This window comes from Miscanthus floridulus, chromosome 1 (genome assembly GCF_019320115.1).
Source record: "Miscanthus floridulus cultivar M001 chromosome 1, ASM1932011v1, whole genome shotgun sequence".
In the NCBI taxonomy this organism is placed as follows: domain Eukaryota; kingdom Viridiplantae; phylum Streptophyta; class Magnoliopsida; order Poales; family Poaceae; genus Miscanthus; species Miscanthus floridulus.
The window spans coordinates 41,531,397-41,555,533 of NC_089580.1; the positions used below are offsets into that span (position 1 = coordinate 41,531,397).

At 42.2% G+C, this 24,137-nt stretch overlaps 4 protein-coding genes across 7 annotated transcripts; all 4 read right to left on the minus strand.

Moving 5' to 3' along the window:
* Positions 1-269: 269 nt before the first annotated feature.
* On the minus strand, positions 270-2,590 carry LOC136455375 (probable acylpyruvase FAHD2, mitochondrial). Its single transcript, XM_066455426.1, has 5 exons — positions 2,479-2,590; positions 2,196-2,248; positions 1,405-1,522; positions 1,225-1,324; positions 270-306 (listed from the first exon to the last, which is right to left on the minus strand). The coding sequence occupies exons 1-5, from the start codon at positions 2,588-2,590 to the stop codon at positions 270-272; spliced, it is 420 nt and encodes a 139-aa protein (XP_066311523.1).
* LOC136480711 (probable acylpyruvase FAHD1, mitochondrial) lies at positions 1,437-3,311 on the minus strand. Of its 4 annotated transcripts, none has more exons than XM_066478191.1 (4): positions 3,133-3,311; positions 2,782-3,013; positions 2,196-2,248; positions 1,437-1,753 (listed from the first exon to the last, which is right to left on the minus strand). In XM_066478191.1, exons 1-2 carry the CDS (start codon positions 3,250-3,252, stop codon positions 2,804-2,806), a joined length of 330 nt encoding a protein of 109 aa, XP_066334288.1. In that variant the 5' UTR covers positions 3,253-3,311; the 3' UTR covers positions 1,437-1,753; positions 2,196-2,248; positions 2,782-2,803. The 4 variants fall into 4 exon arrangements, with proteins under 4 accessions (XP_066334288.1, XP_066334282.1, XP_066334295.1 ...); XM_066478185.1 differs by having other exon boundaries at positions 1,437-1,760; XM_066478198.1 differs by having other exon boundaries at positions 1,437-1,760; positions 2,196-2,312.
* A 3,037-nt stretch (positions 3,312-6,348) lies between these two features.
* LOC136480739 (calreticulin-like) lies at positions 6,349-10,013 on the minus strand. Its single transcript, XM_066478205.1, has 14 exons — positions 9,792-10,013; positions 9,037-9,144; positions 8,749-8,941; positions 8,398-8,656; positions 8,242-8,298; positions 8,001-8,048; positions 7,797-7,883; positions 7,646-7,703; positions 7,461-7,528; positions 7,281-7,376; positions 7,150-7,197; positions 6,972-7,016; positions 6,795-6,875; positions 6,349-6,707 (listed from the first exon to the last, which is right to left on the minus strand). Exons 1-14 carry the CDS (start codon positions 9,910-9,912, stop codon positions 6,696-6,698), a joined length of 1,281 nt encoding a protein of 426 aa, XP_066334302.1. The 5' UTR covers positions 9,913-10,013; the 3' UTR covers positions 6,349-6,695.
* Positions 10,014-12,176: 2,163 nt separating this feature from the next.
* LOC136480749 (probable acylpyruvase FAHD2, mitochondrial) lies at positions 12,177-16,231 on the minus strand. The gene is made up of 8 exons (XM_066478214.1): positions 15,998-16,231; positions 15,713-15,887; positions 14,976-15,028; positions 14,509-14,571; positions 14,185-14,235; positions 13,979-14,096; positions 13,762-13,899; positions 12,177-12,514 (listed from the first exon to the last, which is right to left on the minus strand). Exons 1-7 carry the CDS (start codon positions 16,109-16,111, stop codon positions 13,784-13,786), a joined length of 690 nt encoding a protein of 229 aa, XP_066334311.1. The 5' UTR covers positions 16,112-16,231; the 3' UTR covers positions 12,177-12,514; positions 13,762-13,783.
* Between the last annotated feature and the right edge of the window lie 7,906 nt (positions 16,232-24,137).

The following is a 24,137-nucleotide window of genomic DNA, read 5'->3' on the forward strand; positions in this document are numbered from 1 at the left end:
AGCTATCAAAATTGGTAGCTGAGGCACCCAAGTTTGAAGGCAAGTTCTTTAAGCAGAAATGCTTGGGAGTATACAATGCGATTGTACGGGCTAATAGAGTTAGGTTTACGGCCCTAACGGCATTGAGGTCCCTAGTCAAGGGGGGAATGCCTGAGAATGAGAAGTATGCTGAGACTGAGAAGGTCTGAATTGAGTAGCAGTGATCCACAAGATGAAACTCCGGGGCACTGTGAATATCGTTATAGAGAAATAATATCAAGTTCCACCCCTCATGTAATTCCCTTATATCCAGTGTTGTCATCACAACTACATTCAGTAACATCAAATGGTTATTAAACACTTGGTAAAATTAAAACCTTATTTGCTCTGCGCTGCAAGGCACGCACTCGTTTGAGTGTATTTCATCGGCAGTGCACAGCACTCAGAAGCTGTTCCAAATCGCTGCTGCAGTATTCTCGCAGCAGGGCAGGGGAAAAATTGCGATAATTTTTTTTTTGTTGCATGCAGAAAGCGAGCTTAAAGTTCCATCAATCAACTGGGACAAAAGATACTTCAGGAACGAGTGAGCATATTCATAGATAGTCTCCCCAAACCTAGGTAAACAAAATCAAGATAAGGCTCGAGAGCTATCTGCAATTGCTCCAGGTCCAGGAAAGCGATTCACGGTCAAGGACTGCACTTTGTATTCACCTGCAGACAGCACGAGTAAGAAATAATAAGTCGCTGAATGGATAGGCATCAATAGTTACTATTGAAATTGTTAAGACCATTATACGTTATCCAACAATAGTATCTTTTTTTCAATCAGGATAACAATAGTTCATATAGCACAGCTTCTAACTAACGAGTAGTTCATATACTTCAGGTTTTGATTGCTATGTATATGTGAGAATGTGGATTAGGACAACGTAGCTTTGGCATATTGGCCCTATACCCTATACATATACACCACCTGGCTGTCCAATTGGAGTACATATTCAAGAATTTCCACGAATATGAATATGATGCCCTTTCTGATCATATTGACCTTGCTACAGGTAAACAGGTTTGCTTTTATGAAATCAATTGCATGATATTATTTTTAGTCACACAACAAATAAAAGCATGCAGCCTTACTATCTTATGTATCATCTTATTTTTAGAAAAATCAGTTCTGGCTCATATGTTCCCAATACTTGTTGCTTACCATTACTTTCTTGCTTATTGCATCATGTGGAAAATGACCGATTGCGCCTCTGAACATCGAACTCGACATCAATTAGGTCAGTTATACCAGCTGTGATCTTCTGACCTACTCGGACAGGACCCACACCCTCAGGAGTACCTGTTGAGGAACAAATGAATAAGCCACAGAAAAACCTCAGATGCGCAAAAACAAGCTGCACATAGAGAAAATGTCACTACCTGTTAGTATCACATCACCCTCCATTAATGTCATGATGGAACTGATATAGCTGATCAGAAAAGGAATCTTGAATAGCATGTCAATTGTCGGTCCTTTCTGCCTTAGTTCATCATCTACCTGGATACAGTTGGTAGTGTCTCTATCTAACACTACTTCTGCACTGACTAGAATATGGCATTGATTCATTGAGGTGTAATTATAACAAGCGAAGACAAATAAATACAACATACTGTCCTGACTCCTGAGCCACCACCAACCAATTCCAAGCACATGAACAAAAGCCATTGCTTACTCCTGCACTAATTGGAGTGAAGGTGTCTTGTCCTTTAGCCAAAGTCCATGGAAGGCCTGCAGACTGCAAATTAGTGGATGGTGACTATGAAAAAGAAAATTAATGGTAATAGTTCTTTTGAATAAAAAACATCAAGAGATTGAGTCTACTTAAGGTCTTGGCAGCCAATTAATGCTAGCAGATTTGTACAACAAGATATATTGAGAAAAAAAAAACGTTATGTGAAATGAATGAAATATACTGGATGGATGAAGACAGTAGCTAGCTCGACTAAAAGCATCTGACTCTTTGCTATTCATCAATAGATATGATCACGGAGAAGATCCACTCATGAGACTAAATTGCAAAGTTAGTTACTGAATTTCCTTATGTAGTAAATCAAATGCTCGTATGATCGTACATGACATTCAACAACAACTGGAGATGACAGATGACACTACAACAATAATTGAACAATTAGTACCGAGACTCAGGAAAACTATAGAAGGTAGAACTCACCTTAGCAACAGATTGAAGGTCCCTTGCTGTCATGTCCAAAGCAAGTGCATAACCTGGGAAATTGAATGACGCAAGCAGTTATCTCATATTTAGTTTGTCTCCAACAAACGCCTTAAACTGATCAATTCAAAAAGCACAAAAAAGAATGAGGTAAGCACAAAGGAGACTAGGTATTGTAACCTTTTAACTCGAGTTCAATAATGATGAAGAGAACATATTACAAACAGTTTTTTATTTCTATATGCCATGAAACATACTTCCGTATTCCTGCCTATGGAATAACCATCATCAAATGAGCATGAGCTTGCCTTGGCAATTCTAACTGTTAAATTGCTCGCTTTCACTTTATCAAACGAAGCTAGAATTGCTAAAATCCATCTGTTTCTAGCTGCCATCACTCCTTGTCAGTTTTCACAATAAAGCAGTAAGGCCAAAATAATTCTCAATGATCCTAAATAGTTTCCAGAGCATGAACACATCATAGAATCCTAATTGATCTTTCTGAACAATGAAACCATAAGAATTTTTTAGTACACTTTGCAAACACACGAATTTTTTCTCTATAAATGAGAATATAAAGTCTTACTATGGCTCCATCGTTAATTATCTCAGGTCACTCGTTGTGACGCAATTCTCAAATTGCCTCCGACGAACTCCATGGCGGACGCCTCAGGAACGTCGCGCCCGCGCCGGGAGATGACGACGGCGAGCTCGACCTCGTGGTGCAGCGACTCGAGCGGCTCCGGGATCTCCACGGCGGCGGTGGCCACTCCAGCGTGGAGGAACGACGAGGTCGGCTTCACGAACAGGACGGGCTCCTGCAACACACCCAAACATAAGCGAGATCAAACCAGAGGGCCGCGCGGGAAGGAGGGGGAGGGAAGTTAGAAGCGCGGCAGCGTTTTGGGATCGAGGATGGGAGGCGCGCGGACCGCACCTTGGGGACCGGGTTGCCGAGCTCCTTGGCGTGGGCTACGTAGTTGCGCCCAACGCCGATGATTTTCGTGCTCGCCGCGAGGAGCCTTTGCGCCGCCGCAGCCGCCATCGCCGCCGGCATGGTTTGGTGGACCGGAGGTTTTCGACGAGGAAGTGGATGTGACGGTGATGCGAATTGGTTGGTGGATAACGACTCTAAGTAATCGATACTGCGGCCTTCTTTTTCTTTCTTTTGTTGCCGTTGAGTTTTTTTTTTTTTTTTTTTTTTGAGAAATTGCGGATGAGATACATGGGCTTTACAGGGCTGTTTTGCTGCTGCATACCTAGGCCCAACATAAGATGTCCAGAGCCCCCCTTGTACCGTATCTCCATTCTAATTGATAGGAATGGAGAGTTTGGCAACCAAAATAAAAACTCTAATAGCTTCTTAAGTTAGATTTCTAAATATTATCATCTTTTATTATGGATTTCTCACTAGGTTAAGATGGAGAGCGGGCTAGCTCTCTAGCGTGCGCGCAAGATCTAGAAAAGTTATTGGAGGGTGGAAAGATATAGATAACGATTTTTATATAAATGACTTTCCAAATGATGATTTAGATAGTGAGTTTAAGAAAAATTCTTGAAGATGCTCTAAGCTATTATCGTAGTCTCCTCTAAAAAATCTATTATCTTAGCCCAAGTTTTCTTCTGATTCTAAAGCCGGGAGAAATATCTTCCTCAATCAATTCGTAAAAGTGCTTAAGGTACCTCCCTACACTAGTTAGTAAGGTTGAAAACGGACGGGATGGTTCCGTCCGCGACGGTATACCGCTTTTTTCCCGACCATTTTAGTTTTTTCCGAGAAAATACAGAAACGGGACGAAAACGAGACGGGATGCACCGGGACCGGAGCCGAAAATGGTTGAGCGTTTGTCCGTCCATATTTCTGCCGTTTTTTAACCGGGATATCCCGTTTTGATCCCGTTTGTATTTCAATCCGGGATAAGTCGAATGTCTTGCGGCCTACTTGCCTGTTCGTTCGGCAGAGGCCCAATTTGGCCCAAATAAAACCCTACCAGCAGCACTACGCACTGACGCACTGACTCCTTCCTTCCCGTGACTCCTTTCAGCCGCCGCCGTCCACTCCCTGTCTCCCTCCTCCGTCCTCCCGTGAGGCCGTGACCGGCACACCGGCCTGGGCACAACGGCACTCCGTCCTTCCATTACTCCCTCCTTTCCTCCGTCGTCCCATCGCGAAGCTGCTCCACTCTGCTTTGCTGCCGCCGCCGCATGCTCGTCGACGCAGACGGGAGCTCCCTGCCGAGTGCTCGCCTCTCAGCTATGACCTCCGGTGGTGGCGTTGCTGTGGCCTGCCTCATGCTGCTGTAGACTATGCGTTTGTCATGCACTACTGCAGTGAGCCCGTGACTTCTTGTGAGCTGTACTAGGTCCCGTTTAGTTGCCAAAAATTTTTACATAATAACTGTCACAACGAATCTTGCGGCATATACATGGAGTACTAAATGTAGACGAAAAAAAAATTAATTACACAGTTGGTCGAGAAATCGCGAGACAAAACTTTTGAATCTAATTAGTCCATAATTAGACACTAATTACCAAATACAAACGAAATGCTACAGTGAGCCAAAATCCAAAAAATTTTTGGATCTAAACGCACCCTTATTCAATTTGGTTTATGTTTATGTATGTCATGCCGTGACTATGAGAGTTGTGACGTGTATTACGTGTACACTTATACAGTTCGCTTTATGTTATATAATGTAATTGGGTTGTTTATCGTATTTACCCGTTTTCCTATTACCGTTATCGTTTTCGTCCCGGCTGTCCGGCTACCGTTTTCGTCAAAAAAATATGGAAACAAAAACGGTAAGAACTATTTTCCATTCGTTTTCGTTCGTTTTCATCCTTACCAAAAGCATTTTTCCACGTAGCTTTGGATCATTTTTAATAAAAAAAGCCTAATAAACACTCAATAATAAGGTCTATAAACACATTAAAAAAGCGAGACATGAAAACCTAAATAAAATATTAAATAATGAAAATATATCTATAGATTTAACTTAAATGGGAAAAGTATCCAAAAAATCTCAAAACATCCTAGTCAATGTCTAGACGTGTTTTAAAAATTTCCCCAACAAAAATATGAGATGCAAACAATATGGATGTAACATACATTAATGTGAGGACCGCGCTTAGCGTCTTGCTCCGTGCCGACCCGCGCTCGTCCCTCGTCTCGGAGATTTATTCTCCGCTAATAATTTCAGTTGCCTCTCGCGCAGACGTGCCACAATGGTCAAGTGACGTGCCCGCCACGCTCGGAGTCTGGTGATCTTCGAGTATTTCTCAGCTGCGTTCGTTGTCTAGGTATAGTTGTAGGTTTGTTCGTATACCGTGTGTGTGAAGTGTGGGTGTGTGGTGGTGTGTGTCTGTATCCGAACAGATTCTACAGCTGTACTTAAGATGAGATGCCAAAAAAAAACATACATTAATGTGCAGTGCATTCATACTGGTTGCATATTATGCTTTTGTTATGAAAAGTTCTTAAAACTTGCTTAGACATTTATTAGAATGTTTTGAGAATTTTGTATATATTTCCACAAAAATATAAATAATTCATTCTGGTTTGTAGTGTCCCAATCTATCTACGATTTTTCTTGAAAATTTTATGAGTTTATATAGATGCCTTTTTGGTTTAAAAACCTTATCTAGTTTTTAAAGTTTTATTTAAAAATGACAAAATCACTATGGGAATCACTCCGGGGAGTTAGATAATTTAAATGGTTTGAGTTAGCGGGGTGCAATTTGTTTGGTTTCAGAGTTAAGAGGAGGATATCGGGAATAGAAAAAAAAACAGAAAGAGCAAAAACTTCATGTAGTTTAAGATAAAGTGCAAAATTTTATGCTTCCACTGCAGGATACTATACTGTTACAGTTTTTGTCACTCTGCATGCTGAAAATTGATCATCTGGTGCTTCGCTGTCTCAATCACCGACTTATCAACGAGTTTGACATCAATTTTACAAAGGAGAGGATATGTTCAGCCAATTAGGCCGAAAGGAAGAGAATTACGAGTTTAGAACTTCCCCCGTGGCGTTGTGCCAAACGCTGGAAGGAATCAAACAAGCATATCGACTCCAATAGGCCAGGCATGTTTTTGTCGCTGGCCAGTAAGAATTAAACCAACACGTCCAGCCAAACAAATCGCCGGAACGGTAGATACCCAACAAGAAAGCGGTGGCCATTTTTTAGGCCATGGAATGCAAATAATATAACTACTAAGACAACGAGCTAAGAATATGTCTACGCAACACTGACGAAAACTTGGTTTCACGATGTCTGACTACCGCCCGCATTAGGGGAATAGACACTACAGTGGGAAAATGGAAATTTCCGGATTTGCTTCTTCTCAGTAGTGTTACAAAGGGATGGACTACTCGCTATGTCGAGACCGGCGCACGCGCTACGGCCTTGTTCTGTTGGGGTGGTAACTCTGTCATCAACAGCTCCGATTGAAACTGAAACTGGAACAAAAGATGTGACCGCATTCCTCCACCTCGGTGCGCTCTAGAGCTCATCCTGCACAAGCATCAACAGGAAGGAACGTTAGAAGTGAAAAAATAAAAATAGAGTAGCCTAGTTGGTATAGGGACGACGTTAACGCACATGTTTAGCATCTTCGCTGTCCTCGGCCTCATCAGTATCAGTATTATCAGCCTTGTCATCGTCCGCATCATCCTCATCCTCCTGTCAGGCATAAGCAATTGCAATTTGGCGTTAACAAAAGATTGGCATGGTATATAGGTAGAAACTTAAGCACAAACAAATCAACCCAAAGCTTACATCTACATCTAAGTCGTCGTCATCGTCCTTACTGCTTGCAGATTCCTGTCAAAGAGAAACATTGCGAGTTAATACTGAACTGGATAAAATTTATTTTGTTTTGGAGAGGACTATGCTACGCATGAATCTAAAAAAAGAAAAGGGATGGGATTGCAAAAAGACAGTGCGTGTGTATCACCTCCTCAAGCCTCTTTTTCTCAACCTCGTCAAAGGCAGCCTTCTCAGCCTGAAACAGATCATTATTTTAGTTGTGTGCACTTAGGAATGTAGAGTACAAAACAGTAACCCCATATAGACAAGTTGGCATACATCTTTCTGCTTGCCCCAGGTCTCCACTGCTAACTTCTTGGCGTACTCAGGGTCATCAGTTATCAAAATGTTGTCGAACAAAGTTCCTGATTTAACCTAGTATGATAGAGAATGAAAATTAGTGGGGCATCGGACAAGATAACTAAGAAAGTCATCATGTTCATGGAGTAAATCAATAACCTGCCACAGCTCAATGCCAATGTGCTTCAAACTGTCAAAAGCGTAGATGTAAGGATCGTCCTTGAAATCTACACACATCAAAAAATAAATTCAATTAACTTTCATAATAAGCATAAAAGCTGAAATGGAAAGTAGGGTTAGCCTCAGGTGAAATTGCCTCTCTCAAAATTGAATGGAAAATATACCTGGGTTGTCAATCAAAGGGGCCTTCCACTTGCCCTTGTAGTCCGGATTCTTGATTTTCTGGACAACACAAAGATCAACTCATGTCAGCAGATGTGTCATGACACACAGCAGCTTGTCTTGCATAATTAAGCCACTTAGTCATGTTCATACCTTTTGCTTCCATGGTCCTTTGTACTCTGGGTTAGGAATGGTTGGGGCTGTCCATTCACCATCTTCCTCATCATCCCAATCTTCTGGCTGCAACAGGTATTGAAGAATGTGAAATCAAGGATCTGCTGATGATCTGATCACAGGAGGTGTATATACTATGGAATAAGTGCCATAAAAATACGATGGAATAAGCAAAATATGCACCTTCTTTGCATCGGGGTCAGGAATTTCCTTGGGAACATCATCATAACCCTGCAAAGAACAATCTAAGTCAGACACCAACAGTGATAAAGATCACTCGTAAAAAGGCTGCTTATAATACTACAATATAGGCTCAGATTGTCATACAAGTAAATGATACTTTTACTTAAAGCTTTCTGAGTTACAGAACATAGTGGACAGAATATAACCCAAACTACTATGCCAAGCTTAGTAAAGTATATACCTCTGGCTTCTTGTCCTCGGGATCAGGAATGTATTCCTTATCATCCCAGTCTTCTGGCTGCAACCATTACATTCTACATTAAGCCCCTCTGTGAAAAGAGCTCAACCAAGATTTTACAGTATTTAGCAAACGCAGGAAGAATTGTCTAAACATCACCTTCTTGGCTTCAGGGTCTTTGATCTTCTTTGGAGGAAGAATATCCCAATCATCATAGATGCTGCCAGATTGCTTCTCATCGTTATCAATGAGAATGCTGTATGTGGCATCAGGACGGATGATCAGGGTGTAAACATGTGTCAGCTGGTCTGTCTCGCATGGCACCTCCTTCTTGATCAAATGGTTCTTGCCGTTCTTAGTAAGGATAGCATGTACCTTCTTGGTGGCATACCCACAGATATCCGGCCCAAACATGATGCTGAAAGTAAAAATTACAGATAGAGTTTGTTCAATCAACCAGTCAGAGATGTTATAGCTTGAATACACAAATCGATGGAGACCAATCTTTACCTGTATGGGGTATCGCCACCAAACTTCTTCTGATCAACATCAGATCCAAGCAATTTCACATAGCCACCACCACAGTCAAGCTTCTGCTCGTGCTTCACCGAGAACTGCAGCACCAGGGTCTTGTCCTTGTTACTGAACTCGGGGTACTGCGCTGAAATGGCGTAGAACCTGTAGTCTTCAGAGGTCTGGATTCCTGTACCCACAAACAGAAATGGATATCACTTAAGCAACATGCCGAACAGAACAGAGACCAACACGGTCAGTGACCCTACCGATGTCGGTTCTCACCTTTGTCGTCGGCATCTCCGTTCCATTTGCCGGACGTGTGGTTCCACTCGCCTGCCGTGTTGTCGTCCTTCTTCCAGTCGGACTTGACCCAGCGATCCTCCCATCCATCTGCTTTCGTCAGTTTGCACAGTTCAGACAATAGATAAATTCTCCAGATAATGACGAAGTCATCTCACAAACGGCGAAAATCTGAAACCTTGCGGCTCAACAAACCTTATCGAGTTACCCGAAATTTCCGAAACTATTGCAAACGAATCAAAACACACACACACGAACACGATTGCCACCGCAACAGGCTGATCTATGCACGCGAAGAAAGAATCAGTGCAGAACACAGACGAAATGAAACACTACGAGACCGTGAGATCACGAGAGAAAACAGCCAGCGGCGGGTTGGGCTAGAGATCCCTCGCGGCGCGCGCTGGACTCCCACGGACGCGAACGCGCTCCAGAACAAACGAGACCACGAAAAACAGTAACAGCCGCACCGGCATCGCTCCATGAACCAACGAACAGCAATGCGACCATCGTCCCTGCGCAGCTCCTCCCGCCCGCGGGCAGATGTGGGAGTGCCTGCAGGCCTCCACTGAACCGGGCAACATCACCTTCGCCGGACCCCGAGTGCAACCAGATCCGAGTGCAAACAGGCCACAAAAAACAGTAACAGCCGCACCGGACAGCAATTCAAGCACAGCGCCTCAGGAGCACAGGAGATCCAGAGACCACGAAGAGACGGGTGAGATCCGGGTATTTACCGTCAAACTTCTCCTCGAAGAAGACCTCGCCGGCGACGCCAGCGACGGACGCGAGCGCGATCAGGGCCGCGACGGCGGCGGCAGCCGCGGCGGGGGCCGACGACTTCTCGAGGATCGGCATCGCCGTCGACGGCGAGCAAACGCCTACCACTTCGAGTCGAGTGGAAACTACTAGAACCTTCCTCTGATTATCCTCCTGGTGGATAGCGAGCACGAAACTTACCACGCGCTAAATAAGGAGCGGGCGGGCAGAGGGGTCCCCGTCGCATTCGGTTAGGTTACCTTGGGTTCAGCGTTGTGGCTGACGGCTGGGGCCGCGGAAGGTGACTAGGCTCGCAGTGCACACGTGGCCCGCGATGGCTGCCCTGCTGTACTCACGGGAACGGCAACAGGCCAATGGTGATGCGCCGCGTGGCAAGTTCGACGTGTTTCGTAAATGCCACCATGCGCGCCGGCGCCTCGCCTTGGAATGATCGCTCTTCGTACTCTGTATGGTAGGCCTGGTTTACATTTAGGTTAGGAATCAGTATTTGGCACTATAGTATTTTTGTTTATATTTAATAATTATTGTTCAATCATGGTCTAATAGGCTTAAAAGATTCGTCTCGTAATTTATAATCAAACTATGTAATTAGTTATTTTTTTATTTATATTTAATACTTCATACATGTGTTCAAAGATTTGATGTGATGGAGAGAGAATGAAAAAACTTGTAATCTAAACAAGGCCGTAGTGTTTCTGCAGTTGGGTCCCTCTGTAGAAGGCCCTCATGCTTGGAAGATGCAATTGTGCATTTGGCGAATCAAACTTTCTAAAATATATAGCTAAGTTTATAGAAAATAGTATATTATTAATTATAACTCAAAAATCGATATATGAATTATAAAAATTAATTTATGATGAATTTAATTATAATTTTTGGTATTATAAATATATTATTTTTTGTACATATTTGATTAAAGTTGAGATAAATTGACTTTGTAGAAAGCTAGAATTGCATCCTTTGGAGATAAAGGGAGTATATGCATGCTTGCCCACCCTACGTAAATATGTTTCAAAACAACCACACAAATATAGACTCTATTTGAGATGGCTCTTTGTAGCCCCGGCTCTAGCTAACGCAATTCTATAGATGATATTGAAGTTGGACTGCTCATGACGCGGTTTTTCTTTCTCTTAAAACCAACATAGCGCATTTGAAACCATTTTTTTCTCTATCGCTTTCGCCTCCTCAAGTTTGCAAGGAAAACCCTTCTTGTCTATCGTCTTATTAGGTTGGTATAGCATGGAGCTAGAGCCAAGGAAAACCCTCTCAAACGGCCCTCGCAGACAGGTTGCAGCTCCCCGATGTAGCATTACCCACCCAAAAACTATGTGGAGGTGGTGAAGCATGCCCCCACGGGCTCTGGCTTCGCATATTATTGTACTGTAGAGCTAGAACCACGAAGGCCCACTCCAAGTCCCAAACGGTCCTTTAGTTGCAGCTCCTTGATAAAGCATTGCCATTGCAACCAGCAAAGAGTTGAGCCCACAAGTTGGATGATGCAGAAGCAATCAAGCACATGCAATTTGCCATGTTTCTTACTTCCTTTATTTCAAATTATACGACGTTTTGGCTTTTTCTAGATACATAGCTTTTGCTATACACTTAGAAAAGCAATATATATAGAGAAGACAAAACATCTTATAATTTAGAATGGATGAAGTACCTTTGAAGACACTTCACTGAGCTATGATTTATTGATACGAACATAGTGATCCACCTTTTCTACAACCTTCAGAGACATCATGTCTTGGAAAAATACATTCGAGAAAACTGTTGTGTATCAGAGGTTCTCATTTGTTTCATATACATTTCCTGTTTCTAATGTTTGCAGCTATCTCCCAAAAAAAACAAAACGCCAAATGAAGGTATAGGAGGATTTTGTGCTTAAAACCATTCTTTTACAGCAGAACAGAAAATAGTTCGCAAACATGATGGCAAGAAAGGTCTTGGTCAATGCCAAGTATGATCATTTCATTGTGACAGAGCAAATTCCCAACACAAGCACAGAAAAGTACTACTGCAGTACTGCTTCACATCATCACCTGTTGTGTTGATTGAAGAAAAAACATATAATGCTGGCAACTAAATCTCGAAACTAGTGCAGCAAGAATCGAACCGCAGCTACAGCATCACCTTTGTGCTCTCGAAGGGTTCTCTCAATCTTCTTGTCCAGCTGCATATTCAGATACACTTGAAAATAGACTTTATTAACATTATTTGTCAATCAAGGTTTTGGATGAGCACCTCAAGCTCATTAGCAAAAATTTCAACATCAGCAGGGTTGATCTTGACAGCAGCTAATTCTTTCTCCCTGATGAAAGAGTAAATGCAGTGAATGTGATAAGACTGTTACATGGCACTTTTCTGGAAAGAAAAATAAACCAATTTGTCACCGATGGAGGATATGAACTACATCTGCTTATTGTGTACATTTCAGATGGCGAGTTCATATCACCCAATAAAATAATCTGTTACAAGAACTACAGAATAACCACAGAGTGCACAGAAATTGAAACATCAAATAGCAATATAGTATACTGAAATGCACAGACCACCAAAAGCAAAAGGTCAGACTAAAATTACAGAACCAAGAAGGCTATATTCCAATTAGATTTTCTTCCAATTTCCATGCTACTTTCCAGTCAGCCTCTTTGGATGAAGCAAGTGCTGCCATGGCCTGCAACATAAACAAAGCATGTAAAAAAACTGTTACACCAACATATTTAGTATTTAAAACATAGCTGAATCAAACACAACATTTCTCTATAACTCTATATTTGACTTCTACTTTTATCTATCATTTTAGTATTCTAAAACTATAAAATAATGTTCAAGATCATTGCAATGAGCAGATAAGAATTAGAGGTGAATAGAAAGGTTATCCAAGCAAATACAATCGAATGCCACTTTGATTGTTCATCCAATGCTTCCCCTCAAGTGCATACTCCCTCTGTAAATAAACGACTAAATGTATATCATTGGACATGATAAGATCCATTGGGGGCTTTCTTTTTAGTACTAATTTCTCACGCAGTTGTTGGTAAGAAACTATGAATGTGCAGTAAAAGTATTTTAATGACGAATTAACTGGTGTTACTATACTCGGTCAGTCTAGATAATTTAGTAGCCGAAAAAGAAATATATTTGTATATGGAGTGAGTGAAAATTCTATAAGGTGCTAGAAAAGTGAGTTTAATAATAGATAGCAGTAAACAAACATGTTGCAAACTATATTCAGATCTGTAAGAAATCCTACAGACATCTTTTGTGGTTAAGCTAGAAATAAGTACATAACTCGATCACAACATGGTATTACTAGTTTATTTTGGGAAGGAAACTTAAAAAGAAGGTTAGCACACATAAACGTGCAAACAGAACCTCCTAAGAAAATATCATGGGTACTGGTACAATCGACATTCGGAATTATTAGATGTGCATGTGCTTTCTTCCATTTGTAGCAATGTAAAAATAGCAGTTAGACTTCCCATTCGTGATGGCAGTCGATTCATAAGTGCAATTGCAGTTAGAATTCCTACTTGTGATGGCAGTTGATTCTTAAGTGCAATGGCAGTAGTACTGATACAAGATTTTGCGCTGAACAACACATTTTGTTATTTCTCTCAGCGCAGTATATGTTTCGTTGATGTACCAGGATTCAAGCAAGTAAAATTACACATGAGCTAACTATATCAGGATTCAGGTAAATTTACTGGCAGAACTTTAGGTGAAGCATGACATCTCTGCAAAGCAGGTAATCTGATCATATTGACCTTGCTACAGGTAAACAGGTTTGCTTTCATGAACTCAATTGCCTGATATTAATTTTAGTCACACAGCGAATAAAAGCATGCAGACTTACTATCGTATGCATTGTATTAGAAAAAAACAATTGCAGCTCATATGCTCCCAATACTTGTTGCTTACCAATACTTTCTTGCTTATTGCATCATGCGGAAAATGACCGATTGCGCCTCCGAACATCAAACTCGACATCAATTAGGTCAGTTATACCAGCTTTGATCTTCTGACCTACTCGCACAGGACCCACACCCTCAGGAGTACCTGTAGAGGAACAAATGAATATCCCGCAGAAAGACCTCAGATGCGCAAAAACAAGCTGAGCTCGAGAAAATGTCACTACCTGTTAGTATCACATCACCCTCCATTAATGTCATGATGGAACTGATATAGCTGATCAGAAAAGGAATCTTGAATATCATGTCAGTTGTCGATCCTTTCTGCCTTAGTTCATCATCTACCTGGATACAGTTGGTAGTCAATTGTACACCATATGCTCTATCACTTCGGGCAACATTAAATAAATTCAGTACATATTTGCAGAAATACCTTTAGCCAGAGCTCAAGATCGTCGGGATTAGTGACAGCCGATTTAGGAACCTGATTGATCGAAAAATTATCATTAATGGAAGTCAAAACATGGTGTGTCATACTGATGGGATTACACATTTCATGTCACTGGATGGCTGCGGAGAACACGTAAGGCAACAAAGATGAGGTGTCTCTATCTAGCAACACTTTTGCACTGACTAACTTGAATATGGCATGGATTCATTGAGGTGTAATTATAACAAGCGAACACAAATAAATAAAACATACTGTCCTGAGCCACCACCAAACAACTCCAAGCACATGAAGAAAAAAATTGCTTACTACTGCACTAATTGGAGTGAAGGTGTCTTGTCCTTTGGCCAAAGTCCATGGGAGGCCTGCAGACTGCAAATTAGTGGATGGTAAATATGATAAGAAAATTAATGCTATAGTTCTTTTTAATTAAAAAACATCAAGAGATTGAGTCTACTTAAGGTCTTGGCAGCCAATTAATGCTACCAGATTTGTACACCAAAATATATTGAAATATACTGGATGGATGAAGACAGTAACTAGCTCGACTAAAAGCATCTGACTCTTTGCTATTCATCAATAGATATGATCATGGAGAAGATCCACTCATGAGACTAAATTGCAAAGTTAGTTACTGAATTTACTAATGCAAATTGAATGCTTGTATGATCATACATAACATTCAACAAACACTAAGGTATGGCAGATGACACTACAACAACAGTAATTGAACTAGTAGTACTGACATCTGGAAAACTACAGAAGGTAGAACTCACCTTAGCAGCAGATTGAAGTTCCCTTGCTGTCATGTCCAAAGCAAGTGCATAACCTGGGAAATTCAATAATGCAAGCAGTTATCTCATATTTAGTTTGTCGCTAACAAACACTTTAAACTGCTCAATTCAAAAAGCAAAAAAAGAAGGTAAGCACAAAAGAGACTACTTGTAAGCTTTTAACTCAAGTTCATTAATGATGAAGCGAATAGATTACAAATAGTTATCAGTCAGGCCATAAAACCACAATTGTACAAAAAAAAACATAGTTGAATTCACAAGTTTTGCATTTCTCTGTGCCATGAAACATAATTTCATATTCCCGCCTATAGAATAACAATCAGCAAATGAGCGCAAGTTCGCCTTGGCAATTCTAACTTTTAAATTGCTCGCTTGCATTTTCCACCAAGCTTGTCAAACTAAACTAGAATTGCTAAAATCCATCTGTTTCTAGCTTCCAGCACTCCTTGTCACAATAAAGCAGTAATGCCAAAACAACTCTCAATGATCCTAAATAGTTTCCAGAGCATGAACATATCCTATATCCTAGAATCCTAATTGATCTTTCTGAACAATAAACCATAGGAACTTTTTAGTGCACTTTGGCACTTTGCAAACACACGAACTTTTCTCTATATATAAAATAAATCAGGATACAAAGCCTTACTATCACACGAAGGCTCCATCGTTAATTATCTCACATTCTCACGTCACCCATTGTGACGCAATTCTCAACTTACCTCCGACGAAGTCCATGGCGGACGCCTCGGGGATGTCGCGCCCGCGCCGGGAGATGACGACGGCGAGCTCGACCTCGTGGTGCAGCGACTCGAGCGGCTCCGGGATCTCCACGGCGGCGGTGGCCACGCCAGCGTGGAGGAACGACGAGGTCGGCTTCAGGAACAGGACGGGCTCCTGCAACACACCCCAAACACACGCGAGATCAAACCAGAGGCCGCGCGGGCAGGGAAGTTGGAATCGCGGGAGCGTTTTGGGGTCGAGGATGGAAGGCGCGCCAACCGCACCTTGGGGACCGGGTTGCCGAGCTCCTTGGCGTGGGCGATGTAGTTGCGCCCAACGCCGATAATCTTCGTGCTCGCCGCGAGGAGCTCTGCGCCGCCGCAGGCCGCAGCCGCCATGGCCGGCAGGGTTGATGAACCGGAGGCGTCGTCGAGGAAGTGGAGCCGTGGAGGTGACGGAGAAGCAAAATGGTTGCTGACTTCTTTTTTTTTAGAGAGAATTTCGTTTGTTTCAGCTTTCTGACTTCTTGCTGATAAAAGCAGCAAAAAGCTAAAACAAACGATTCCTAAAACCGGGTAAAATGCTTCTTACGGTAAACGGGGAGCGAGATAATTTAAACGGTTTTAAAAGTTGAGGAAGCAATTTGCCTGGTTTTAAAGTTCGAGGAAATCGGAACAAAGAAGATAGTTCAAGGAGAAAAAAAAAATAACTTTTTTAGTCTTCAAGTAGTATTGTCTATAAATATTCTAGTTCTAGCAGAAAAACCAGAATAAGTAAAACTTCATGTAGTTTCAGAAATAGAGCAAAATTTCATGTTACAGTTCTTTGTAACTTTAAATCACACACAAAATAGAATGTCCCATTTTGTCATTCTGCATGCTGAGATTTATGGCTGATCATCTTGTGCTGCGCTGTCTCCACCAGCTACTAATCAACGAGAGTTTGGCATCATTTTTTTTTTTTTTATCGCGAGTTTGGCATAAAGTTATTATATCCCAACAAGGAATAAAATGCTGCTCTCTCAGTGCATCAGGCGCTGTTTGCCACTGTAGAGTTCACTTTTCTTCTTTCTTTCTTTTTTTTTTTTTTTTTTTTTTGCTCCAGCATTTTTTTCTCCAGGTTACCTACTAAGTAGTAACAAATTAGTTTAACATTAGGCGCTGCCAGTGTATGGAAAAAAGAAGGATTTTTTTTTCTCCAAGTTATGTACTAAGTAACAAATTAGTTTAAAATTAGGCATCGTTTCCACACTGTTCGCTTACTGGATACTGTCCATTCACTATTTGCCCCGTCGCCCGCGCAGCGAACCGCGCGCTATGGAGCTTGTCATTTTTACGTAGGAGAGGATATCCTCACCTAATCAGGCCGAAAGAAAGAGAATTGCGGAGGTCTGCGAGTTTTCCCACTGTCTCGCTTTAACAATCTACAAACGAGAAAATTATCCGTATGGTCCCGTGAAACTCAGTTATTTCTTGTACGGCCATGTCTTCGAATTTTAATGATCCATATGACACTACCGTCAATTTTGGACCCCAACATCATTAAGTGCCATGCGAATTATCCATAATACCCCTATTGCAGAAAAATACGCTGATTACTTGTATGGCCCTGCTTCATCTGATGTTTACAATATTATCTCTATGACACTGAGTGTTTGTATGGTTTGTTTTGACATTAAAATTCATCCAAATTATATTATAATTTGAAAATAATTTTGTTATGATAATATGCCTTATCTAAGCTTTGTAATTCATCCATATTATGTCGTATCTGTGGTTAAAATTTATCAAAAAAAGATGTATTGATGGTCTCCATTATTTGTGCAATAAAATTCATCCACATTATATAGATAAACACTAATGAGATCTCAATATAAATTGGTTCAAATAGTTCACTTCATGTAGCAAATACAAATGGTCCATAGCTACCTACACTCTTAATGTTCACATACATATATGTTCAAACATTATATCAAGTCGACATGCATAAATAACATAAGTTTTTTGCGAGAATCACAAGCTGAATCTCCTTTTGCTTCTAGTACCCATGTCAGGGCTTGCTGGATTGGTTTTCTTGCTTCTGGTGCTCATGTCAGGGCGATCTAATGGTGCCATAGGATAGATCGGATTTTTTTAGCAATTTGTTTCTTTTTCCCTTTATCATTTTTCTTCACAGGTGCAGCTGTTTGCTCATCGGCCAAAGGGATTTCATTGGAGACCGGCTCCGGCTGATTGGAGCCACTTCTTATCTGCACCTGTACGTCTCAAAGAACAATAATTTTTGGATGAAACTCATGGGACTAAAACAATAGCAATGCTGGACTATAAGGAATGGACAACAGCTATACATATACGAACGGAGAGAATTACCTTTTCGATGTTCTAGAATCTGAGTTAGCATATTTTCTCTTATTAGTACTCGTGGTTTCTAAGGTTGGACCGTAGGAAAAAGCAAGCAACTTAGAATTTCCTATATATTTCATGTATCATAATATATATTCTGAATTAAAGTATTACCTTCTTGAATGTCCAGAACCAGACCTATCACAGTTTCCCTTTTTCTTACTTATAGTTCCCTGACTTTGACTATGAGAAAAAAAAACTTAGAAATCAAACAAGTCTTCATGTGTCATTATATAATATTTGAAAAGTACAGGTAGTAACCTTTTCGATGCTTGAGAAGTAGCATTAGGTTTTTCTCCCTTTTTCTTATTTGCAGGTTCCAAATTTTGACTGTGGCAACAAAGTAGCAATCAGTTAGGACTGAAACAGTTATTTAACCATGATTATAAGTTTATAGCTTGCTAACCTTGGTGGAAAAGACATAGATGCTTGTGGTGCTTCATGCTCAATAGAGATAATGGATGACTAAGCTAATTTGGCTTTACTTGTTCTTTTTTTAGTTCTCCTCTACATAAGCAGTAAGGAAAAAAAATATCAGCTGCATTAACTTGCATAATACAAGAAAAAGAGAGCATTGCTTAACCCTCTTTTTATTACCTTATTAGCTGCATAGCTTCTATATCCTCTGGTTTACCCTTCTTGCAATTGTGCCTGAAAGCATCTAGGCCTCTATTTAGGTTTTGGTGATTAATGACGATACGGGATTACTATGACTAACGTGTGTTTTGTAGAGGCAATTTGAGTTAGGTCATGGTAATAGAAATTGATTGGGCAATCATGGTTGTCATGCCCCTGTCGATGGAAATCATTTTGGTTTTCAAAGGATGGACGACAAGGTTAAGGACGGACTAGCTCTAAGTGTCGTTTGGCGTTAGAGAGACACTTAGAGTAGTTTAGAACTTTGTTTTTTCTTTGGCCCTACTATTAAGGGGGTATGGACTAATAGCTTGACCTAGGTGAGTCTAATGGATTAGGTATGGTGCACATATGTCAAACTTAGCACTAGGTAGCTCAGGAATAGCCCTAAGATCGATAGAAGTCAACTTCATTCTCGAAGGATTTTGAATTGGAAGTGAATGGAGGGTCAAATGACTGACCAGACGCTGGTTTCGGTGTGACCAGACACAACGTGAAGAGTTCGGTCAGTTCATTTGATCAGCAGCTACAGTCATGTACTGACCGGACGCGAAACAGTACATGATCGGACGCTAGGGTGCCTGCGTCCGATCAACATCAAAGAGCATCCATAGGGGCATTTTGCTGACCGGACGCATCCGGTGGGTGATGACTAGACGCAGGTCAGAGTCCATCAGAGCTAATGGCTCTATCTGACACAGTGACGTTGAAAGGTCCTAATATGGCTAGAGGGGGGGTGAATAGCCTATTTAAAAATCTACAAATTAACTAGAGCAATTTGATTAGTATGACAAATAGCGTAATGCAAACTTGCTCTAGCTCTACAAGGGTTGCAAGCCACCTATCCAACAATTCTAGTTGCAATGATTACTTAGGCACACAAACTTGCTACTCCAAAGAGCTCAACTAGATGAATGTAAATAATAAAGCAAGCTCTCAATTCTAATTACACTAAAGAGCTTGTATCAACTAGTTTGCAAGAATGTAAACAAGTAAGTAGGGTGATTATACCGTCGTGTAGGGGATGAACCAATCACAAGATGAAGATCAAGCCAATCACCGGGAGAATGCAAATGACAAGAGACAACCAATTTTTCTCCCGAGGTTCACGTGCTTGCCAACACGCTAGTCCCCGTTGTGTCGACCAACACTTGGTGGTTCGGCGGCTAAGAGGTGTTTCACAAACCTCGTCCACACGATAGGACACCGCAAGAACCGACCCACAAGTGAGGTAACTCAATGACACGAGCAATTTACTAGAGTTACCTTTCGGCACTCCACCGGGGAAGGTACAACTCCCCTCACAATCACCGAAGGCGGCCACGAACAATCACCAACTCGTGCCGATCCTTCACCGCTGCTCCAACCGTCTAGGTGGTGGCAACCACCAAGAGAAACAAGCGAAATCCGCAGCGTAACACGAATACCAAGTGCCTCTAGATGCAATCACTCAAGCAATGCACTTGGATTCTCTCCCAATCTCACAATGATGATGGATCAATGATGGAGATGAGTGAGAGGGCTTTGGCTAAGCTCACAAGGATGCTATGTCAATGAAAATATGCAAGAGTTATCCTTTGAGCCAGCCATGGGGCTATAAATAGAGCCCCCGTCAAATAGAGCCGTTATACCCCTTCACTGGGCAAAACGCGCTCTGACCGGACGCTCCGGTCATACTGACCGAACGCTGGCCCTCAGCGTCTGGTCGCCCGATGGACGCCACGCGTCACCAGCTTCAAACGCTGTTTGTCAGATTTCAACGGCTACGAAGCTGACCGGACGCTCCGGTCAAAACTGACCGGACGCTGAAGCCCCAGCGTCCGATCGTTTCCAGTAAGCTCCCCGAGGCATGTTTTTTCGACCGAACGCGTCCGGTCCATCTTGACTGGACGCAGACCAGCGTCCGGTGCTCAACCCCAGTGACTGTGCAGACCCATCAGTTTGACCGGACGCAGAAACCAGCGTCCGGTGCATCTTAGGTCCAGCATCCGGTGCAACACCGAAACTGGCGACCTCTCTGCCAGCTCGACCGGACGCAGCCTTTCAGCGTCCGGTCGCTGAGTGACCCAGCGTCCGGTCAGTAGACCGACGCCAGCATCATTTCGACCAACTCCATTTCAACTCTAACTTCTTCACCCTTTCTCAAATGTGCCAACCACCAAAAATTTTGCATCCGGCGCAATAGAAAATAGACATTTCATTTTCCCGAAAGCGCCGAATCCCGCCGAGCAAGCTCGGCGGGAGGGAGAGGGACCCAAACCCATCTCAACCCTACAAACACCTTGTGCACATGTGTTAGCATATTTTCATAAATATTTTCAAGGGTGTTAGCACTCCACTAGATCCTAAATGCATATGCAATGAGTTAGAGCATCTAGTGGCACTTTGATAACCACATTCCGATACGAGTTTCACTCCTCTTAATAGTACGGCTATCTATCCTAAATGTGATCACACTCACTAAGTGTCTTGATCACTAAAACAAAATGGCTCCTACATTTTATATCTTTGCCTTGAGCCTTTTGTTTTTCTCTTTCTTCTTTTCCAAGTTCAAGCATTTGATCATCACCATGCTATCACCATTGTCATGATCTTCGTCATTGCTTCATCACTTAGAGTAGTGCTACCTATCTCATAATCACTTTGATAAACTAGGTTAGCACTTAGGGTTTCATCAATTAACCAAAACCAAACTAGAGCTTTCAATCTCCCTATTTTTGGTAATTGATGACAACCCTTATACAAAGATATGAATTAAAGTTCATTTGAATCCATGTTGCTTGCCCAAGCATATTTACCATATGTAAAGGATATGGACAAGTTTCATGAACTCCATATGGTAGCAATTGCTCCCCCTACATATGTGCTAAGAGTTTGGATTGTAGCTTTACACATATGCTTAGATAGGAAATATAGGAGTCAATTTCTACCAAATGATGCTAAGGTATAAGAGATGGACCTTTGAAACGTGATACCAATCGGAGTGCACCAATATACCATCCTTAGCACCATTTGTAACTAGACATACACAAAAACTAGAATACTCCATGAGATCAACATTAAAGGTAAGGGTCTAGTTACTTTTAGCCTATGCATGTGTAACACCCCGGTGTTATGCCTGCATTTAGGCACTGCAAATCACGCATATCATGCATCATCAAGCATCCAAATCATAACTGCTTAATCATGTGAATAACAAGTGAAACACTGCTTCGAAACATCTGAAACATGCGTAAAACCTGAATGATGCATACACCTGTTTAAGAATTGTTTTGCCCTGAAATTTTCTTGCTAGGTTAGTAAAACATGTTTGGCTACTATTGTAAATCATCTAGCAATGATTAGTTCAATTTTTGGAGCAATGTTTGTATTCAAATTAATTCAAAATTTGGCTTCAAAAATAAATTCCAAAAATTAGGGTTTTTGAGCTAAACGTGGACTTTGATGTTACAATTCAAAATCTAGAAAGAATTTGGCTTGGGTCATAAAAGCAAAGTTGTAGAGAATTAAATTCTAAACAACTTTCATTTTTGGTACATTTTCAAAAGAGGTCATTTTCTTGCTCAAAATAATATTTGAAAGATGGCATTTAAAAATTCCTTGAAAGTTTTATTTGGAAAAGGATTTTTCCTCCTTCGTGGACCTTGCGCCTCGTTTCTGGCCCGCCTGCCGAAGCCGGCCTGGCCCGCGTCCCCGCCAGCCGCGCGCCTCACGCGCCTCCCGCGCCGGCCCACATCGCCTCGGCCCAGCCCAGCTCTGCGCGCTGGCCCTTCTCCCACGCGCCACGCTGTTCCCCTGCTGGTCGCCGCGCCACGCCACGACCGCGGCAGAGAACTTCCGCCACATGGCGACCACATGCCAGCGTCACCCGCCGCGTGGCAGCCACGGCCTGACACCGCGCCCACGCGCCCGCCTTCACCTACTGGTGCCCGCGCGCTCGCTCACTCCCGCCCGCGTTTCCTCTTCTCCCCTCTAGAGCCGAGAGCTCGAGCTCTGCCCTCGCCGTGCCCGCAGCTCCGCCGACGTTGATCTCCCGCACCACCGCGCCATTCTCCAATTCCTCGCGCCCGCAACTCCGCCTCGCCTTCCTTCGACTCACGCTCGCGCTTGCGCCGCCTTTCGAGCCCAGGGTGAGCTTCCCCGCGCCTCGCCACCGACGGCCATGGCGCCGCCGTGCATCGCAGGCCATGGAACCCGTCTTCCTTCTCCCCTCCAGCCTCGCCTAGCTACCCTACCGAACTCGCCTTCTCCTCGCACATCTCCTGCGCTCGCTTGCTTGCGCTGCCGTGGCCGGAGATGGCCGCCGGCCGCTAGCCGAGCCGCGCCGCCGTGCCAGCGCGCGCCCCGGCGAGGCACCCTGCCTCCGCCAGCTAGGCCTGCCAGGCCGAAAGCAGCCATGGGCCGAGGCCCTGCCAGGCCGCCGTGCTCCCCTTTCGCTCGGTCTGCGTGGGCCAGTTGTGGTCATGGGCCAGCTGTTCCCCACGGGCCGGCCCAGTATTTCTTAAATGAATTGATTTCCATTTATTATTTGTTAATTGAAATCTGAAATGGTTTGAAAAATGTTTGGGTGATCAAACTTGCTCCAAATTTGTTGAAACAAAATTTGCTAGGTTCCTTATCACCAGATTTACTTGGGAAAATTATTGCGTGTTATTTTTGGGATACTTTTCTGTAGGATTTTATTTGATCATGGATATTGCTGATAACTTGAAAAATGTGTAGAAAAATCTATAGCCTTCAGAAAATATGATTCCAAGTGTGTTAATCTTATTATGTCATGTACTTCCTAGGAAAAATATGTTTCATGCATGTGCTGTGGGAAAATTTTGAGGTGTAGTTCAAGTGCCTTTAATGGCTGATTTTTGTTATTTTTGCTAGAGAGCAAACTTTGTATAAAACATGCATGTGGTGATTTTTGGACAGTCATTATAGGCTATGAAGAACCTAGGAAAAATATTAATTCTGTTGTTTGACACTTTTCATAGTACAAAGTAATTTCATGCTCATTTTTATGCTATAGCTTGTCATTTTTTTGTGTAGGATAGTTTACTTATCCAAATGCCATGAAATTTTTATGGTAGTCTGTTTAGGGTAGTATTATGCTACTGTAATTTTCTCAGATTTTTAGGAGCATCAGAAATATATGTTGCTATTCAAACCTATTATTAATTAGGGTTTAAGCAAGCGTTGCTTTAAGTGTGATTAAGAAATTAGCAAAGCTTTGGTGTATCTTTGAAGCATTTCATAAGATATGTTAACTTAACATATTGGTAGTAGAAGAGAATGCAGTAGATGACATGTGCTTGTAGTATGTTTTCTTGGATGATGTTGACTACCTTGCATTCAAACATATCCATTGTATTCATCTCATTCGATGCACCGTTTG

Excerpts from the sequence above, each read along its gene's own strand:
- LOC136480749 (XM_066478214.1), bottom strand. The coding sequence starts at position 16,111 with ATGGCGGCTGCGGCCTGCGGCGGCGCAGAGCTCCTCGCGGCGAGCACG. Across the intron at positions 14,572-14,975 it reads AACTTCAATCTGCTGCTAAG|TCTGCAGGCCTCCCATGGAC; the intron begins GTGAGTTCTACC and ends ACTAATTTGCAG. Across the intron at positions 13,900-13,978 it reads GGGTGATGTGATACTAACAG|GTACTCCTGAGGGTGTGGGT; the intron begins GTAGTGACATTT and ends GTTCCTCTACAG.
- LOC136480739 (XM_066478205.1), bottom strand. The coding sequence starts at position 9,912 with ATGCCGATCCTCGAGAAGTCGTCGGCCCCCGCCGCGGCTGCCGCCGCC. Across the intron at positions 7,704-7,796 it reads AAGGACCATGGAAGCAAAAG|AAAATCAAGAATCCGGACTA; the intron begins GTATGAACATGA and ends TGTGTTGTCCAG. Across the intron at positions 7,017-7,149 it reads AGAAAAAGAGGCTTGAGGAG|GAATCTGCAAGCAGTAAGGA; the intron begins GTGATACACACG and ends TCTCTTTGACAG.
- LOC136480711 (XM_066478191.1), bottom strand. The coding sequence starts at position 3,252 with ATGCCGGCGGCGATGGCGGCTGCGGCGGCGCAAAGGCTCCTCGCGGCG. Across the intron at positions 3,014-3,132 it reads TCGGCAACCCGGTCCCCAAG|GAGCCCGTCCTGTTCGTGAA; the intron begins GTGCGGTCCGCG and ends GGTGTGTTGCAG.
- LOC136455375 (XM_066455426.1), bottom strand. The coding sequence starts at position 2,590 with ATGGCAGCTAGAAACAGATGGATTTTAGCAATTCTAGCTTCGTTTGAT. Across the intron at positions 2,249-2,478 it reads CTCATGCTCATTTGATGATG|GTTATGCACTTGCTTTGGAC; the intron begins GTTATTCCATAG and ends TCAATTTCCCAG. Across the intron at positions 1,523-2,195 it reads ACCTTCAATCTGTTGCTAAG|GTAGATGATGAACTAAGGCA; the intron begins GTGAGTTCTACC and ends AACTGTATCCAG.